This window comes from Lycorma delicatula, chromosome 3, assembly GCF_047948215.1.
Source record: "Lycorma delicatula isolate Av1 chromosome 3, ASM4794821v1, whole genome shotgun sequence".
Taxonomy (NCBI): domain Eukaryota; kingdom Metazoa; phylum Arthropoda; class Insecta; order Hemiptera; family Fulgoridae; genus Lycorma; species Lycorma delicatula.
In genome coordinates, this window is record NC_134457.1 from 90,409,357 (window position 1) to 90,430,424 (window position 21,068).

General features: G+C 28.7%; 1 protein-coding gene across 6 annotated transcripts in view; it reads right to left on the reverse strand.

Annotated features, from left to right (window-relative positions):
• The window catches only part of LOC142321788 (uncharacterized), an 80,673-nt gene that overhangs the window by 18,674 nt on the left and 40,931 nt on the right, over positions 1 to 21,068 (reverse strand). For all 6 annotated transcript variants that reach the window (XM_075360183.1, XM_075360177.1, XM_075360180.1 and 3 more), the window contains 6 exons: positions 20,520 to 20,631; positions 19,705 to 19,835; positions 10,468 to 10,551; positions 7,864 to 7,947; positions 5,980 to 6,135; positions 5,414 to 5,520 (listed from right to left, as the gene is read on the reverse strand). In XM_075360183.1, the coding sequence (XP_075216298.1) occupies positions 5,414 to 5,520; positions 5,980 to 6,135; positions 7,864 to 7,947; positions 10,468 to 10,551; positions 19,705 to 19,835; positions 20,520 to 20,631 (674 nt within the window). The remainder of the gene's footprint in view (positions 1 to 5,413; positions 5,521 to 5,979; positions 6,136 to 7,863; positions 7,948 to 10,467; positions 10,552 to 19,704; positions 19,836 to 20,519; positions 20,632 to 21,068) is intronic.

Sequence of the window (21,068 nt, forward strand, 5' to 3'; positions counted from 1 at the left end):
CTGCGAGAGTTCTAAGTTTAGGTTATTATGCAAGTTTGAAACGAGTATCCTGCAAGGTCAGTGAAGGAGTGAATTTCTAGTGTGTAAAAGTTTGACATAATTAAGGTGATGTCACAAGTAATTCCAGTACATAAAAACAATAAGTGGTTTGATGAGTTACTGTTAGACTAAGTGAAAGAGATAATGTACTAAATTTCATTCATAAATTGTTAGGGTAGTTTTATTTGTGAACAGCAAAGGTATATGCAGTAAAAGAACTTTATACTTGACTTATCTATTTATCAATAGTGGTTAAAAGTGTTAAAATTAGTGGTCATGCTAATGTCTTTCGTCAATGGGACTGAATTCTGGTTTTCAATATTTAACTACCTGTAAATAAATCCTGAGAATTACTTTAAACTTTGTTTTATATGTAGTTACTGTTTATTATTATTGTTATGGTTGTGATTACTATGATTATTATTTATTTATTTATTATTGTCATTGTTATTATTGATTTATCTTACTTTATTTATATTCTTAATAAATTGTAATTATACAAAATTTTCAATTGTCAATCTCTCAATATCCTAATTGGACCACAAACACACGACAACATTATAAAAAAATTAAGAACTTGATCACTGATAGGTAAAAAAAGGCTAATGAAAAATAATTTAAAAAAATGAAAACTATTTTAAGATATTAATATCTTGAATTCCCTTTTATTCTATCGAAATTACCCAAAGTTATAGCAATTTTAATAAAATATTATAAAAATATATAATTAATGTTAAAAATGCATTGTTCTTTTATAACTTAATCAAATTTTTGTTCCTTTGGTAATCGGAAACCTTTTTAAAATTTGTTGTAAACTGGTATTCCCAGATGTCATACTAAAGTTGTAGCATCATAAAATGTTACCAAATTTCTTCTAGTAGCATTTATACCACCTATTAGTATGAATGTATAAATACTTTAAAAGCTAGTGTTAAAAATTATACTGATATTGACAAATTAATGGAAAATCAGCTCTTGCTGTGGCCAAAGTTTTCTTTCACTTTCATGGTACTACTAAAAAGGAATTACATCATCTTCACTAAATATTACAAAAATATTACTCATGCAAGTGTGTAGCTTTATAAGGATTAATAACTCCCATTGTAATATATAACAGATAAATTATAATCTAGAACATTAATACGGGTGGTTTCAAACTGCACGACAATCTCTCGGGGAAATGATTCTATAGGCAAAAATAGTAAAATAAGTTGATATAAACATAGGTTAGAAAATGGTTTTTGTTAGCGAGTTTTACCTTGTGAACATTTAGTTGTTTTCTGCTTCCTCTGTGAAATTAGACTGTACTAAAATTCAAAGAGTACAACTCAAGAGGTAAATTTGATCCTTTCTTACGGTTTTTTCATCTAAGAAATTGAATAAAAATGATCCCAGACCTCTAATTCACTTAGATTTTAAGAAAAATGTGATCAAACGCAAAACATTTTGTGATGGAAAATTCACTTTTATAGGTTTCGAATAAAATAACTTTGTTAATTTATCAATAAACAGATAAAAATTTCTAGTGAACTTTGTAAAGAATTTAATTCTGAGAAAATTGATTTAATAATGTGTATTAAAATTGAACACAAATTTGAGTTCAACTTTAAATATAAACAAATCACACAAACTGGATCAGAAAAGTGATATGATTTTAAACAGAACAATTTTCATTATTATTTTTTTTGAATCTATTTTTTTCTGTTATTGAAAATAAATAGAAAACTCAATAACAGAAAAAAATAGATTCAAAAAAAATAAAAATCACATACTTTTTACTTTTTTAAAAAACTATTAAATATCAAAATGGTTTCTTAATAAAGCTACAAACATTTCTTCAAAGCAGTTGCTCAATATGGCTACCATTCTCTTCAATGCATAGTTGAGCTCAGCTAATCCATGCTAGCCAAGCATGTCTAATAGTATTATTCCAAATAGTAATGCCTCACGTTAAGGCAGCCCTTATTGGGTTTGCCGACGACTTACTGACCCTGATTTCATTTAGGGTTGGTACCATGTTAGTCCACCCTACCCCAGCAACGTAGTACCTCGGAGTGTGGATAGATAAGAATGCCACATATCAGACACATAGAAGAAGTGTCAGTCAAAGCCATAAAAACGGCGGTCGCAATCGGTTTGATAATGTCCAACATTGGGAGTCCTTGTACACTGCAGCGAAGGGCCTTGTCTCAGGTGGTGCTCTAGGAAGTACTGCATGGAGACACAGTTTGGTCCATCAAGCTGCAGAGGGAGAGAGTCTGTGCAATTCTTAGCAAGGTGCACAAGGCTGTTTCCCTCTTTGGGCATGCTGTGGGTAAGGGACCATCTCAGGCAATGCTGCCACCTAGGCAGGTGGACTTACAGACTGATCCCTGACCTCCAGAGATGACTGTGTGGAAAACACAGGGAACTAGGGTACGATTTGGCCCAGTTCCTTACCAGTCACAGATGTTTCAAGGCATACTTGTGTGCACAGATGCTGAGACCCTCTGTGGATTGCGATTACTGCAGGGAGATAGACACTGTGGAACACATGGTGTTTGTGTGCGATTGGTTCCTACAGTATAGGGAAGCATGCAGGGGAAAATTCGGCATGTTTACCCCAGAGAACATCATTGGAACTATGCTTCAGGCCGAACAATCAAAGCATGTGGTGTCACGATGATTGTTAAAATCATCTGCACCAAGTTGGCAGAGTTTTTAGTGGGTAGGCTGGCAAGGGAGAGTCCCATACTACTATGGGTATGAGACCACATGGTGTGAATAAAAGGTTCCCCTTCTCTGACAGAAAATTATTTTTTCTTATGTGTCAATACAAGCAGACGAGCAGAATAAACTAATAACACCAAAGGAAAAAGTCCGCTGGCATGAGATCGGGAAATCGAGATGGTCAATTTACAGGTCTGTTTTGACCAATTCGTTGCTTACTAAATGTGTTATTTTAATGATTCATCACAACATGACAATAGTGAGTTGGTGTGCCATCATTGAAAAACCCCATCTGCACCCTATCTGCAAGTGGAATATCTTTCAAGAGTTCTAACAGATCTGTTTGGAAAAAATGCAATTATCACTCTCTATTAAGCCTTGGTGGTAAGTAAAAAGGGTCTATGAGATTGTCACCAAGAAGATGACACCACACATTAAATGAAAAAGTGCACTGGAAATGACTTATAGAGTCTCATGGGGATTTTCTTCTAGCCAAGCATAAGTGTTTCAATAATTTACAATGCTATTTCTTGTAAACAAGACTGATCAGTAATTAGAATATTAATTAGGAAATCGAAATGTCTATTTTCTAATTAACCATCGATATCGACAGAAATTTCATCCATTTTTCAAAATCAGGTGGTAATAACTCTTGTACACGAACTGTATGGAATGGGTATAATTGTTACTCCTGTAACATTCACCACACACTTGATTGCAAAACATGAAAATGATGTGACAATCTTCTAGTGCTTGAGGTGGTTGATAATTGTACCGCATTCAATATTGCTTCTTCAGCATTGGTATTTCTCACAAAATGTTCACAACCAGCATTAAATTGTTGTGGTTTAAGTATACCTGTTTCTTGAATTTGCCTCTCCAAAGCTTCAAATGTTTTATGATTCGGTACTCTTCAATCTGAATCATTTTCTCAATATTCATGTACAGCAGCCAATCCATTTTTATTTACTTTACCATAAATTAACAACACCACAATCAACTCTCCAAATGAATTTGTGGTATCACCCTTTGTGAATGACTGACTGAACAATAACAGCACAAACATCAAATTTAATATTCAAATGCTAGACACTAAAGTTAATTATTGATCAGCTGTTATTGTCAATCTATGAAAAGAAAAAAATCTTCAATATGTTTTAGAACGATATCTTTCATATTTATTTTTATAATTTTTAGCATTCGTATGTAAATTGTTCTGTTTAAAACTGTCACTTTTCTGATCCATTTTGGGTATTTTGTTTCTAATTACAATTGAACTTCTCAAATTCGTGTTTAATCTTAAAAAAGCTATTTATATCATCAGTTTTCTTAGAATTAATTCTCTAAATTAAAATTTTCTTTGAATTAAATTCTGATAAAACCTTTTCATGTTTTATCCCATTTTTCTTAAAACCTAAGTGAGATAGATGTCTGGGAGCACTTTTATTCAATTCTTAGATTAAAAACCATAAAGATACACTAAATTTACACCTCTATTTATATCCCAAGAATTTTAGTACGATTTAATTTCAGAGGGAGCAGAAAACATGGCTAAATGTTTTGTGAGCTGAAACTCGTTAATAAACAGTTTTCTGACCTATGAAGTTTTTTCTTATTTTTGGCTATAGAATCATCTCTTGAGAGATTGTTATGCAATTTGGAATCATCATATAATACAATTTTTTATTTAAAAAGAAAGAATATACTTTCCTTCTGTAAATACTATAGGTGCTACCCAAAAGTTCGAGGAATTGTATCATAAAAATAAAATAACTTAGCATAACTTTATTTTGAACAGTTACATAACTTTTGAACAGTTATATCTCCGAAGACAATTAACTAATCGAAACTTTTTTTTTAATAAGCGTTTTTAAAAGTACTTTTAAGCTGTGCTTTTAAAATTAATTTAGATAAAAATTTGTGAAGATATTAAATTTATTTAAAAGCAAAAAAATTGCAAGTATGTGAAAAATTCCCTAGATTCTCCTAATTTAATGATTTAAAATTTTCAAAATGCAATTGAAAATTTGAGTGCTCTTTTATACGTGACTAAATTTTCAAATAACTAGAGACTTTATTTCAGGTTCTACACAATTCGGAAAAATTGCATTTTTTCTTTTTTAAATCGGGGTTGCAAAATTATTGTGCAAAAAATGTCAGATTGATTTTGTTGAAATTTGGCATGTTGCTTTATCATATCAAAAAGTTCTTTGAGGCAAAATGTGAAGGTCCTATGTATAAGTACTCAAAAGAAATTCCCAAAAAATCTTGTTTTTTCTTTCAGTTTTTGACAGTATTGCTATTGTTGCATCAATAATAATGTATTTTTCGATCTGAAACTGATGATATGTGCAAAATTTAATAATAAAACTTTTCTCTCTCTTGATTCTTTCTCTAAATTGAACAGTTATGGAGTTATCTAGGGAAATAGAAGAAAAAAAAAAATTGATATTTTTGCGATTCTTTTACATTTCGTTAAAAATTTAAGCATACCTTTTTCAACTGGCACATAACAAAATAGTCATTTCTAATGATATTTTAGAGGCATTAAAGCCAAAATTAGTGGTCAAATAGAAAAAGCCCAAATATATCAACTCTAAAGCAGATATCGCCTGGATTAAATTCTAAATAAAGGCAATAGATTTCTGATCATATAACAATTTACCTATTTATTTCATCTTCCATTTTTTCAAGGCGCTGAGACCAATCATTGTACCTCTTTAATTGTTCCACAGGCAGGACGTTTTCATGAGATGCTGATTCTTCCAACATCTAACACAAATTGAAAAATTCTATTAATATTAAAAATCTGTCATGAAATATACAAAAATATTTTGAAAAATACACTGTATGAAAGATTGAGAAACCGTTTATAATATTTTCAGAAATAAGTTTATTATAACTCAATAAAGAAATTTATTATTTTTACCAGTTAGCAGTAAATCTTACAGATTTATTCTTTGGAAGTGACAAACTTACTGATTTTATGACAAAATAAATCTAGACAAGGTTACTGATTTTGTGATAAAATAAATTTAGAATTTACTAAATTTATGAATAATTTCCTGAAGTATGATGGCTAACCTTAACACTTTTAAAATTACAAGATCCACAGTTTTTATATGTGTATTACACACTCTTATAATTGGAGTGTTACTTTAACCTAAAACAAGTAAAACCCTGCAGGAATTTAAAAAAAAACAATATAACATATTCTACAGTAATACATACAACAATAGGAGCTCCAATGGGAGGATGCATACGAGACTGTTGAGCAGTAAGTCTTTCTACATCAATACTCAACTGTCGCCGTGCGCGTTCTGCCACTTCTAGCTGTCGAGTAAGTTGTTCAACAACACTATTCAATTCAGCTTCTTTTACACTAGGCTGTAATCATAAAAAAAGTATTTAAAATAAATCAGAATTAAGTACCATTTTTATTTTTTATTAGAAAATGATAGTTTCGTAAAAATTTCTAAACAATAAACTATTATTCAAGAGATAATTTAATTAAATATTTTACCTTACTTCTAAGAATAATTACTAGTATCACTTAAATAATTTTTGTAATAATCAACAAGCTTCAAAACACTCTTATCACAGTCCTTTTTCAACAAATATCCAATTCAACTGTCCTTGACAACTTCTTCTGATTCATCAGCAATCAATAATTAGAATTACATCATCCTACATAATGTGCCACCCTAGAAATCCATTAATATTTCGTATTTTAAAAGTTTCTTAGAGCTAAGTCTGGTGAGTGTGATCCTGTTGACATTTCCTTTGAGTTGAATTTTCCTCTGACAATCACATATCATAGATACAAAATGCAGGAGCACATCAATGTGCAATAACATGACACAAAATTAGTTATGAGGCACAACTTTGAACTAACCAAAGATTTTTTATAACAGACTTAAAACAGTAACAGTTATTTTGTCTGATGTAATGTCGATCGACATTATGCATCCCCCTCAAAAAAAAAGAAAAAAAAAGACTACTATTTAATGCACCAAGGAATTTTATTTTAACTTTCAAATTTTTTTCTTCAGTGACAAAATAAATTTTTTATTGTGATTAGTACATAATACATTATACAATTCACACCAGGAATGGGTACAATTAATTATAAAAAGATGTGATTAAAATCAATATTAATTACTTAGCATGGATATAGGCTATTACATAAATCATAAAAAGTAACCATCACAGCTGGTAGATATATAGCTGAGAAGCAGTTTTTAAGTCCTGGTTTTGACATTTAGTATATAAGCTATAACTAGTTATTTATAAACTTAATCAGTTCATCTTAAAAGTAAGTAAACTCTAAAAATGTAAACCGGATATGCTTTGTACTTATTCTATGATTTAGGTATGCTTGCATACCTAAATCATAGAATAAGTACATTTTTGTTGTACTTTGAGAGGTTAAATTAAAAAGTACCCTAACTAATCCTGGTATTGTGATTTCTAAATTACAAGATTAATCTTTTATTTAGCCAGGGGCCTCACAACATATCAAGTGGGGTTATGAACACGTGCAGGGAGCTCTGCCTTCTGGATGTGTTCATATCCTCATGTTTGTAAGAATATTAAGTATCTTACAAATATTCATTATAGAAAATAAAGATTAATTTTAATTAATTATATTTCTGTTGACATGGTGACAGAAATATAATGAAGGATTGATACATTTACATATATACATAGTTTTTATCAAGAAGTATAGTGCTTCTATACTTAATTATTTTTATAAAAAAATTCTGTCTACAATAGTTTTTTTTTTAACAAAATGTAAAGAATAAGTATAATAAATGTTAATGTAAACAATGCATTCTTTTTAATACACAACACAATTTATTATACAGCTGTTAGTTAAATTTTTTCCCGCTAGATGGTAGCGCTCAACAATGGCTGTGCACAGCCGCCCGGCACACCACGTGATCTGCTCTACACCAATAACAGCTAAAATAAAAATGTGACCACTTAAAATAAATAAACCAATGCACCATGTGTTTTTATTGGAGAGATACTTTTACTCCACTTTTTAAATTTGCATAGTACAACTTTAGTTAGTTTATACATCAGTTTTATTACAAAGCATATAACACTCACCTGTAAATACTTCTTCTCTCTTTGAACAAGCTTCTCTTGTAAGGTGTTGATTTGTTTTTGTAAAGCAGCGTTTTCAGCCAGCAACTGGAAAATAAGAATGAGTAATAGAATGTCAGTTAAATTTATAAGAATACTCCAGCCAACTACTAATCAATAAAAAAGTAATTCAATGCTTAATAAGACTAATTACAGCAACTTACAGTACAAAACATTAAATTTATTAAACATTTTAAACTTATTAAAACTCAAAAACTTCTTTCCCAATTAAAGAATGCAATAACATAAGTTTTAATGGATACATATTTCAGTTATATATTTTAACATTTATTTATCTGTTTATCAAAACAACACCAGCTTATACCACATTACAGTTACTTTATGAGAATTGAACTTTGTAGTGTTAAAAGTGTTCATCTCCCTTGGTGGAACAGCACCCTGGGAGAGGGGGTAATTACATACCCAAACACTGTTTCTTGTAAAAGAAATTTTTTTAAAAATCATTGTGCAGTAGTAATGAATTTTATTTTGGAAAAACCAAAAAATAGAAAATAATTTTCCACTTATTACACAAAAACAACAAAAATTACAACTTGGCGAAATCATATGTTTTATAATAAAATTTTATGATTCTTTTATATAAGAGTAAAATTAATTAAGTAAATAAAACTTGCAAGATTATGTAATTATAATTTTTTTTTCATGAACAGGATGATTTTCAAATCAATTACAAGCATTTTAATGCTCTTTCCATAAACAGTTTGGTAATTTAAAATAAGTGAAACTTTACAAATTTTTGATTACATAAATTTGAATTTAAAAAAAAATCTTTTATGATTTAATCTTTGTTTGAAAAGTAAAAAATTAACACACCATTAAAACTAATGATAACATCTCAATACATGCAACTATTATTTTTACTAAAATTTCAATTTTTTTTAGCACTGATGTCAAGATGAGTTAATTGATTTCTGTTTTTTCCTGATACAAATCATTTACTACATTACTTTTCAAAGTAAACCAAAAACAAGTAACTTTCATTTAAAAAAAAAAAAAAACATTCTTAATGTATATCAACTGATGTAAAGGTTCAGTGTACTTGGATAAAAAAAAATCTATGTATTTATTTATCTTTCAAATTTTAATGGTCTACAGAAAAATCAAAATTCAACTTTGTATGATAATTAGTACTGTTCAAAGATAAAGCTGCACTCAGATCATTTGTCATTGGGCTGTTTCTAGTTAAAGTTAACCTCATGACCCATCTCCAGTAAGACTGTAGTTGTATAATTTACAGTTCAGATGTACTTCACATATTACAGAATTTCCAGGCAGAGTGATATTATTACTTTAGGAATTCTGTAATTGCTCTCAGGTGGCTTTTTAATTTTTGAAGGAAGAATAAAAATTTTATTGCGGCATAAAAATTAAGACTGGTTAATAAAAAATCATTGATAAATGATTATAGCTACAGTTTTGAATAAAAATGCTCTGATTTCTTGAGAAACTGTAGGCAGAATAAGTACCATACAATATACAATGTCAGAATCTTTAAAGCCAATGATCTGCCAGTGATCAAGTGGTTCTTGGTGAACCCACTTGTTAACCAACTCAGGGACTGTTTCCTCTCCAGTAAGTGCACAATAACCCTCAAAGGTAAAGTATCTATCCAGGAAACCTTCATGACTCTATCTATTCTTAAATTAAATTAAGTTCAAGACTAAAAGATGAGTTTTATGTGATATGTCTTACTTTAACATCTCAGTTGACTGAGAACTATTTGCTAGTCAACGACAACCTATAAAACTGTATCATGGACAATAGGCTCTTTAACAATGAAAAATATAGAAAAAAAAAACTGATACAAAAAATATATTCTCAACAGGCAAAATTTGGTTAGACATTACAACCTTCGGCTTGCTTAACTAACCTTAGGTCATTAGGTTGTAGACACTTGGGTTATCAGGATATATAAGTTTTAAATAGCGTTACAATCATAAAATACCAACTCTTGACTAGTGTCACTTATACTTGGGTGTGCAAAAGTGTTACAGCCTTGAAAAATGGGAAATATATAAAGCAACAAATTAATGTAACCATTTTTATTGTGAAACAGTACATTATAAAAACTCTTCCTTTTTAAGAGAGGAAACTAATCAAATTACAGATACTATAGACTCTTAAGTTTAAACCAGTAATTGAAAATTACTTTTAAAGAACTACAAACACAGGAGGTAAGTGGAGATAGCGTAGATAGAATCTAGATTATTAATTTAGATCAAAAGATCCCAAGAGAACCAATAATAATTTTACCAAATAATAATAATTAATAGTTTAAACCAATATCACAATTTTGTTTTAATAGCATTGTTGCTAACAAATTGAATTAAATCTGTCAACTGATTCTAATCAGATAAGAAAAAAATATAATAAGTATAGCATACAAAAATGATTATACATTACATATTGGTTTTCTATTACATTTAACATGAAGAAATCAAATCATAAATTATTCACTTTGAGTTGGCTTCATTGTTAATGGTTATATATTACATATTGGTTTTCTATTACATTTAACATGAAGAAATCAAATCATAAATTACTCACCTTTGAGTTGGCTTCATTGTTTTGAATTTCTCCTTTAGGCTTTTCAGCTAAAGCTCTTTTTAGTTCCTTGTTTTCAGCAGTAATCTAAAAACAATAAGTTAAAATTAAAAAAAAAAAAATTATCATTGGCAAAATAAAATTACAAAATCTTAAAACAAATTTTAAAATAAAAGGGTTATTTTTTTTTCAAGGTCCGATCGGTCACGAAATTAAAACCACAGTGAAAATAAAAAAATTTTTATTTGTAACAAGTACTTACATAGTTACGTTATTTCTCTACATAGTTGCCATTCCGATTTAGACATTTGTCATAGCGTGGTACCAACTTTCCAATATAGAAACGGAAATAGAACGGAGCTGCCCTGTGCTTTCAGCCATATTTCTATGCTGGTCTGCAGCTCGATGTCTGTGCCAAAATGTTGTCCTCCTAGCCAGCGTTTCATGTGAGCAAAGAGGTGAAAATCGGATGGAGCCAAGTCCGGGCTATATGGTGGGTGATCAAACACTTCCCAACAAAAACGCTGCAGGAGCTTCTTTGTTACAGCTGCAGTGTGCGGCCGAGCATTGTCATGGAGAAAGACAATGCCTGATGACAACATTCCTCTCCACTTATTCTGAATTGCGCTTCATAGACGTTGAAGAGTCACGCAGTATGAGGCCGCAGTGATGGTCGTACCACGTTCCATGAATTCCACCAAGAGAACTCCATTCCGGTCCCAGAACACAGTAACTTTCTGTTGGAGAAGGTTCGCTTGAACTTCTTTGGTTTACTGGGAGAATGAGAATGCGTCCACTGTTTGGATTGTTCTTTTGTTTCTTCAGTTTCAAATGGACCGATGTTTCGTCCCCTGTAACAATTTTCTTCAAAAAATCTTCTCCTTCATTGTGGTAGCGCTGGAGAAACGTTAGGGAGGCGTCCATTCTCATTGTTTTGTGATGGTTGGACAGCATCTTGGGAACCCATCTCGCACACAGTTTGCGGTACTGAAGTCTCTCAGTCACAATGGTGTAGAGTTGACCTTGAAATTTCAGGAAACTAATCACTTAATACAGAAATTGTGAACTGACGATTTCCTTGAATTGCCTCATCTACTCGCTAAACGAGATCATCGGTTGACACTCGCTTCCTTCCCTGATCGCCTGCATAATGAACATCTGTACGTCCAGCTTTAAAGTTCCTGCACCATTGTCACGCTTTGCTGTCACTCATTGAAGTTTCATCATACACATTACTTATTCATCTATGAATTTCAGCTGCACTCAGCCTGAAGAAATCGAATTACTGCACACACTTCACACATGGCGGGAGATGCTATCGTTGTAGACATGTTTACATGCTAGCTGCATCTTCAGAATTAAAAAAGTGATGCGGCGTGATTGAAAGCCATACTAGAGACGCTGCGCAACACACATACGCAAAGGTTCATCCAATTTTTGCACGGGTTTTTATTTCGCGACTTATCGGACCTTGAAAAAAGAATAACCCTCGTATTTAAATTAATCAAAAGGTAAAGTAATAAGTAACTAATACCTCATGAAAAATTTTTTTACATATAACCAGAAATTATTGACATCTCATATTGTAGTAATTAAAAGACAAATAAAGCAACAAGACAATGATGACCAGTTATATGAAATAATTCATTTTTCTAATGAGAATATTAGTCAGATTATAACATACAGTAAACACTTTACATACATTGAAACACAGAGTAAAAACTTTTGATTAGGCCAGCATGTGATTGAAAAAATAAATATAGTTTTGGTAATAAATCAACAAATAACACAGGTCTGCAATGGTAAAATTATCAGGAATTTATCTAATGATTTTTATACATATATATTTTTTTTATATGAAAATTCAAGAAGTTGATTTTCTGAATAAAAATATAGTGGATTTATGATAAAGAAGTAAAAAGGCAGTAATAAATCAATAATGTAACTATACACATAGCCAACTTTTGTGTTATTGCATGTCTGATCATTTTCCTGTATTGTGTGTATGATTTCCCACCACCAACACCTGCTACTCTAGACAAAAAATTTAATTCAGTACCTTTTTTTTTCACAATTGTTGTGCATTTGTGCTATTAGTTAGTAACAACTTCATTCATTTAACTCATCATTTTTTTTACATTTTAATTTTTTTTATGTACTAATATTTTCCAATTAATTTTATGTAACATATTTCACAAGTTTTTATTAAATTAAATTCCAATGGCATGAAGAGGCTTTGTCAGTGAGCCTGACTCTTTTTACTATATTAGTGGAAACTTTACTGTCAAAAAACAACAAAGAAACATTACAGAATTTGTAAAAACGTATTTTGTATATTTTGGTGTAAAATTAAGAGACCAAGCCAAATCTTGGGCTCCTCATATGGTTTGTTCAGTGTGTATTGAAGAGTTTTTCCAGTAGTCACAAAGAAAACACAGTTTTTCCATTTGGAGTGCTGATTGTTTGGAAAGAACAAACCAATCATAATGATGATAGTTACTTTTGTTTATGAATAATTCAGGGATTCAATTTAAAAACCAGAAAGGAGTTTTTTTACCCAAATCTTTAATCAGCAATATCTCCTGTACCTCATGGACCAAAAATACCCGTTCCTTCACCGCAAGTCAAATTAGATGTTATATGTGATGAATAAATGATTGCAAATGACTGCTAATGAACTGGATGATGAAAATGATGATTACGATCCAGGAAGTGATGAATCAAAACAGTTCAACCAATACGAATTAAATGATTTGTTAAGGGACTTAAACCTTCCTAAGGATTTCGCTAAACTTTTAGGCTCAGGGTTTAAGGAAAAAAATTTTTATAGCTTCTGGACTAGTTCTTAGTGGTTTAGCAACAGAGAACAGAGAAAAAATCTTTATTTTGTCTTATAGAAAAATATTTCTATAATAATATTTTACTTCATTATAACAGCAATATTACAAATGTTGACAACCAATACTAACCATACTAATTTAAATTCAAATATAAATTAAAAATGATATCTGAGACAATTGAAATGTAAAATTCATGCACAGCACACGCAAATTATTTATTTACCTTAAATAACAGTTTATAATTCAATAATATACAAATTAATGAATCACCTAAGCATAAAATACAAGGAAAATTCTTACCTTATTAGTTACTTATTTTTTATGAGTAATAGATTTTCAAAATCTTTAATATCAGTTCTTTTTTTAAATGACACTTGAGTGAAATGAGATACTTAAATTTAAAATTCAAGAATGTAAAATACTTAAATAAAATAAAATACTTGAACGAGAAATAATAAATAATAAAATTCTCTCATAACTGTTATGAGATAAAATTAATTAACACATTAATGTATATTTTTCTATTTTTAAGAAGCACATATTTTTTTTTTAAATTATATATATATATATATATATATATATAATAGACTATTGCTTGATTACTTGCATTAGTTTCAAAAGTTTATTATAAAACAACTTAGTTTCAAAAACTATGAGTTACTGCTTAAACCAGTAAGGGTGAAAAATTCATGTAAATAAATATATTATGTATGAAAATAAAGAAAAAAGTTTATATAGACATCAGTTTGAAAATGCTTCATTTTGATCTTGCAAAAAATTCACCTCAATTTCTACTCTGAACATAAAATGCTTGGAACATACTGAACATACAGAAATGCTTGGAACTTAAAATTGAGAGGTACATTTTATTTGAGTTTATATAGTTTTTACTGAAACATTGAATATAACAGATCCCAGAACTTCATGTCTAATGGAATTAATGTGTACAATAATTCCATTAAATTACCAGTAAACATATAAAAATTTATAAGAGAGTTTATGGGGATTTAATTCTGAGAAAATCTATGCAAGTAAATCAACTGAAGAAGAATTTAAGAAACGTGAATTTTATTAAAAACAAAATAGACTGAAACACGACAAAAAATTATTGTATTATAAACAATAACTTAAATAAGAGTAATAAAATAAAATAAAATAAGAGTTACTAAAAATTAAATTAAATAAGATAACATAATTAAATTTAATAACATAATTAAGTTTAATAACATAATTAAATTTTATGATAAAATTATTAAGAAATGAAAATTCAATATTTATAAATAGTTTGAAAAAAATTAATTTGGACATTTTTCATTTTGTCAGTCAGCATACAAGTGACCAACAACTGAAATTAATATATTGCATTTGAACAGTTTTATATGCTTTCAAAATTGATTAAAATTACTGTGCTTCAGTTTGTATCACTTTCTAAAAATAATTTTTCATTTTGAAATGAAAAATATGCAAACATAATAGCGGCATTGTAATATAAATATTCTGATGGCTATCAAGAAATTCTCTACTAGAAGGATTCTAAATTTGAAAAAAATTACTACAATATTTCAGTGCTTACACATAAGTGGCTCTTTTCCACCATAATCATACTATGTTGAACACAAAGAACAACAATGTGTAAATGAGAAAAATGAAGAACAGAATGTAAATCAGTAAGTTTAATGTAACCCAGGGATCAGTACTGAGTGAATTTCAAATTGCCTGGTTGATTGTGCAAGAAAATCTCTACTACACCATTTGCAAGAGGTTCAAAATAACCTCTTGAAACCTGGAGACTTTCCAGTACATCTAAACTTCTATCATTGTCTTAGGATAATAGCCACAAAGTAAGTTTTTTAAGATGAAGTTAATAATTCACAAAATGATCATAATCAGTGCATTTCGAACTAGTACAAACATAATCATTGTACTTTCGAACATCTTCATGATACAATAAAAGATATTTTCCAAAACAGATTTTATATTAATTTAAGGTGTAGTTTTATTGTACAGAATATTATTAGACCACTTATTTTTGAACACTTTATAGTTAATGAGTACTTGAATTTCTTAGAAATTATTACCCAACATAACAAGAATCCTCCTTATCTATATAAAATTATTTGAATATAAGATTTACGGTTCAACATCATAATACAGCATTTCTTGGCCATGTTTCTGTTTGTTTTGTTGCTCATTCAGATTATGTTGCGCATAATTGTAGATCTTATAAAATTAGAATTGCAAATATGTGCTTCATATTCTTTATAAATCTATAATGAATTATTAGCTGTAATTAATTTGAAATATTTTTAAATTATATAAATAACAATAAGTTTCACAACAGCAAAATCATGGTTTATTAGTGAAAAAGACAGTTTTTATTTTACTCTAGACATTTGTCCGTATGTGGGCCAGCCATTTTTGTGAATGTTCATGTAGAATGGGTTTTATTTTTAATTTATTTTAAGTTAATTTATTTTAATCTCTGTCAAGATATACAGCCAATTTAATCCTACTTCAAATATCTCAATTTTATTTACTAATTAATGTAAAAATGACTAAAATCTATTTAAATTTTGCATTATCCTCTTTAATTAAATATTTAAATATTGCTTGAAGCAATCAAATAAATACACGATGAAACCAAAGAGGAGATGCTTCTCCCATCTTTTATTATACACAAATATAATTATAAATAATTTATTCTAAAAAGTAAAATAAAAGTGATTTTTTTTAAAATTGTAATAAAGAAAACATGTACTGTATAACGTACTGTTAGATATAAATATGTCCAGAATATTATGGATACATAGGTCAGAACCAGATGTTTTGAATTTCATAACAAATTCTTAATTGTTTACAGGGAAGCATTCTACCAATTTAAAAGTTGGTAGAATGTAATTCATCTTTTAGACTGCTAAACCTGTATAATTATGTAAAACAATATGCATCCAGTTTACACAGCATTATATAACATTTCAGGTAATTAATTGTTTATTAAACCCTGTATCTTGTATTTTATAAGACTGCTAAACCAGTACAGTAATCTAAATAGCATCAATCCAATTAAATATCTGTGGCCAAACAGTGTCACACGTGTCAGTTTTAACATGTGGACGATATAGAAATAAAAACCTTTTTGGAATGTCAACTTTGAACAAAACAACAAAATCTGCCATAATTTGAAAACATAACCAAAACAAGAATTAATACTCTACAATAATTACTTTGTTTTCAACTGAATACATTAGTATTCAAACTCTATTTAATATAAAAATTCTTTAGTTGAGACTGATTGTAAAGTTAACAATTATGAGTCGCTGGTGTCTTTAAGTTTTATTTCCTTCTAATTGTTATATTTGTATTGCTTTACAGTGGTGCCAGTAACACAGGAGCCCAATCGCTCTGACAACTTGCCATTGTCTTGGGTAACCTGCACAGTAGCCATATGAAGTCGATCTCAGATTTGATTTACATGAATTTTACTTTTATTTTCATGCGTATTATATCTAAGTAAGCCATCTACTTCAAATGAAAATATAGAGAATCGTGAATTCAATAATGCATACGAGAAATTCTTCTTATTAACTAATCAAAATAAGTGAAACCATATGTTTTATTTGTGGTGCAAGTGTAGCAGTGCCTAAAAAATTTAAGTTGGAGCGACATTTCCAGTAGAACCATGGCAATTTTAATGAAATGTATCCTCTCGGTTCATCTTTTAGGATGGAATTAATTAGCAAAAAAAAGAAGTCCTTAATAAGTCAACAAATGATTTTTCAAAAAAAAAAATGAAGAAAAAATGTCAATAGTCAAAGCTTCTAACAAAATTTCTTTACTTCTGGCATGAAAAATGAAATCTTACTCTGATGGTGCAGAAATTATCAAAACTAGTCTGCAAATCTTTGCTAAATACACTTCTGATGAGAAAATTAAAGAAATGGTGGAACATATTGCATATTGCCCTTTCACGAAATATGGTGATGTGTTGCAGAGATGACCTGCCTGTTAATGTTAATACGAAAATTATGTCTGAAATTGCTTCATGTAAATAATTTTCTTTAGCTGTTGATGAGAGCACTGATAATACTGACACTGCTCAATTAAGTATTTTTGTGTGCTGCATTAATGAAAAATCTAATGCTATTGAAGAACTTTTAGATTTGTGGCAATTAATAACAAGAGGCAAAGACTTCTTTAATGAAATAAAATCCATCATTGAGAACAATAACTTACAATGAGATAAATTAGACAGTATATGCACGGCGGATAGGCCCCAGCTACGATTGGTAAAAATAAAGGTTGTTTATCACTATTTGAAAAGAGACATTTTTAAGTATCACTACATACTGCAACGGGAGGCACTTTGCACTAAAGATATGAATTATCTAACGTTCTTGATCTGGTAGTTTGGTGTATAAACAGGACTTGATCTTGCGCGCTTAATTGGTGAGAATTTTGTTGTTTTTGTTTCCCAAAGAGCTGGAAGAAGACAGTGAATTAATCCTGTATTGTAATGTACACTGGCTTTCAAATGACAGAGCGCTTGAAAGATTTTGTAATTTTCATGAGAGCATCTTACATTTTTTGTAAGAAAAAGGTGAACTGTCCAATGATTGCTTGCTTCTAAAAAATGAAGACTGGCTGTCATCTGATGTTTTTTAGAGATATTAAGGGACATTTGAACAATTTAAAAGTAAAACTACAAGATAAAGATCACTTGTTACCAATGTTATTTAGTTCTACATCTTCTTTTATAGTTAAACTTTCTCTTTTTTAAACGATTTTAATAGAAAAATACTGATACATTTCAAACAAAGATTGCAAAGATTGCTAACAAACTTTACAACCTTCCTAACTACATATTAGGTATGAAAACTAAATTTCTAAATTAAAATTCTCATTTGAAACAATTCAAACATTTAATGATTTCCAAAATGACAATAATAATGTTGAACTTTTTACAAACTCCTTCTCTATTGCTACTGAAGACTTGTGCCACTACCCTTCTGAAATTCAAACAGAAATAATTGATCTTCAGCACCATAATGTTCTTAAAAATAAATTTAAGTAATTTAAATCTGAGGTAGTAAAAATTATATTGAGTTTTGGAAATTTCTCTCAACTACCGATTTTCCAAATTTGTAGCAGAAATTTTGTTGTAGGTTTGGCTCTGCATTTGTTTGTGAATAATTATTCACAATTATGAGTATGATAAAAAAAACAAACTTTAATCAAAGCTAAATGATTCTCATTTAAAAAAAACTTGTTATTGTTGCCTTCTTCAAAAATCAACCCATATATAAATGAAATTGTAAAGACCTTTTAAATTCAAAAACATTATTAGAGATAACTTCCTATCTGTTAAAATATTCTGCCCCTTAAAAACAATTTTGCAGAAAAATTAATTTTTCGGATATTATTTCTGAATAATTTTCATTATTAGTTTTATTGTAAAGTACAATAACAAAAATTAACAACATTACTATCTGTAATAATTATGCACTTTTAAATTAATTTTTTACAATTTATAATTATATTTCATAATACAGTAGTAATGTTAACATTCAACTGTCAATATAATTCAATGTAGAATTAAATATTTTGACTCATTACTGTTACATCAATATACCTATATATTTTTTTTCAATTATATTATATTTGCATCATAAATGTGTACAGTACATAATTAAATTAAAAAATATCTAATATGAAATATGTTACCTGTGTGTCTATAACCACCCGAATAAAACTTATTTTAAATGGAAAATTTATTCAATTAAACTTTTGGAACCTGATGAGATATTTAAAGTAATATTTAAAAAATAAGTCTGTTAGTGAAGTCATAAGCTTAAAGATAAAGGAAAGGCAGATGAAGAAAAGAAGTTTGTCATGAAAGTGGCACTCTTAAGATTCAACACTCAAAAAGTGGAATTTTTGCCTTTGGAAAAAGATGGCAACTGGAAAAGGTTGGCCATGGATGAATTATAAAATCCCCAGACTGAGCAGTTTTTCATTATCTTGAGAAGAATGTAGTCTTATAAGCATGACACTTGATATGTTAAAAAAGTGTTAAAACTGAGGTTATCCTATAAAAAAAAATGAAGGAAAAGAATTAATTACTTTAAATTTATTTTGATGATTTTATAGTATACATTAGGGAAATTCATTAATATTTCTATTCCCTCCATATAGAATTAAAGGAAAAACAATTTTTCTATCTTGTTCCATACAGAAATATTAAATATTTCATCAATAAATTACAATTTACTGGTCGATAACAGTAATAATACTAATTAATTTGAATTTACTGCATTAACAACAATGATGTTTTATTCAAAACATATATTCATAAAAAAAAATTAAAACAAGAAAAGAATTTTCTTTTTTCAAGAAAACTTACCTTATTGATAAACTGTTTGGTTTCTTCAAATTTTTCTTTGTGAGTTTGGTGTACTTTGTAAACTTCATCCTGCCACATTTTTAATGTTTGAAATTGTTGTTTCATAGCTAAGTTATGCTGCTGTAAAGTAACTGTAATAAAGAACAAGTATATATTTACAACTATTTCATAAAAAATGTATATATTTTTAACACAGCAAAGCCAAATATTATTTAAATATCAATTTAATTTACCTAACAAATGTGAGAGGGAGTTTTATGATATAAGTACAAATAAATTTTTATTATCTACTTAAGTAATTTGTTGCCCAAAAACTTTACAATAAATGAAGGCTCAAGAAATTCAAGAGAGATCTTTCTTTCTATCAAAACATATTAATATCAGTTCCTAAAGATAATCCAATTCAACAAATTCATTGTAATATTTAAAAACTAGAAGAGTTTGGTAACTGTAATAACAATGACTTTAAAAAAAAAACATGCAATTATACACCACAGATTAAATTTATAAAAAAATGTACTGCTGACTTTTTTCACTAAAATCAAAATAATAGACAAAGTCAAGATGTATATTCATGAGAAACCATTAAATAACAATTGTACAATTCATAAATTTATCTGATCACTCACAAATATAAAAAGTATATCATCCATAAACTACACATATTTATAAGAGTAATAATAAACACAAAATGGTAAACAGATTACTACAAGAACTCGCTTGTTGCTTGTTGCATATGAAATGAATTAATAAAAATTGAATATTTTAAGTAATAATAAATAAATATAATAACTGCAATTAAATAAAAATAAAACCTTTTAAATCAGCATTTTCTTTATTTAAATCAGCATTCTGTTTAATTAAATCCTGGACACGTTTTTGAATTTCCTCAGAGTTCATGTTCATCATCGAATCGATTGACTGCAACTAAAGAGAAGAAAAAAATCAGCTCAATTTAAAAATATGATAATGTGAAGAACTGAAACTGTAGAATCATTTTTCTTGAACAGCATCAATTTTCCCTCCTAGTGTATTTAATACATCTAGCAGTGTTCAATTATTTATTACTACCATGAGCGAAATTTTAACTCTTTATAAAATTCGTCTTGGCAGGAAAGTAGATATAAATAAATTTTTATCATGATTTAAAGTCTAAAAAAAGCAATACAGATAAAAAAATTACATTTGATAATTAAACAGCTATGTAGCTGTAAATACATTTTAACATGAAAAATACTGCAAAAAAAATACATGATAATGTAAAAAAAAATTAAACAAAACTGAAATTAAAAGTATTGAGAACAAAAATATTTTCTAAAATAAAACTACTCGTAAGAAGTAATTTTGTTAACATTCCTAAAATC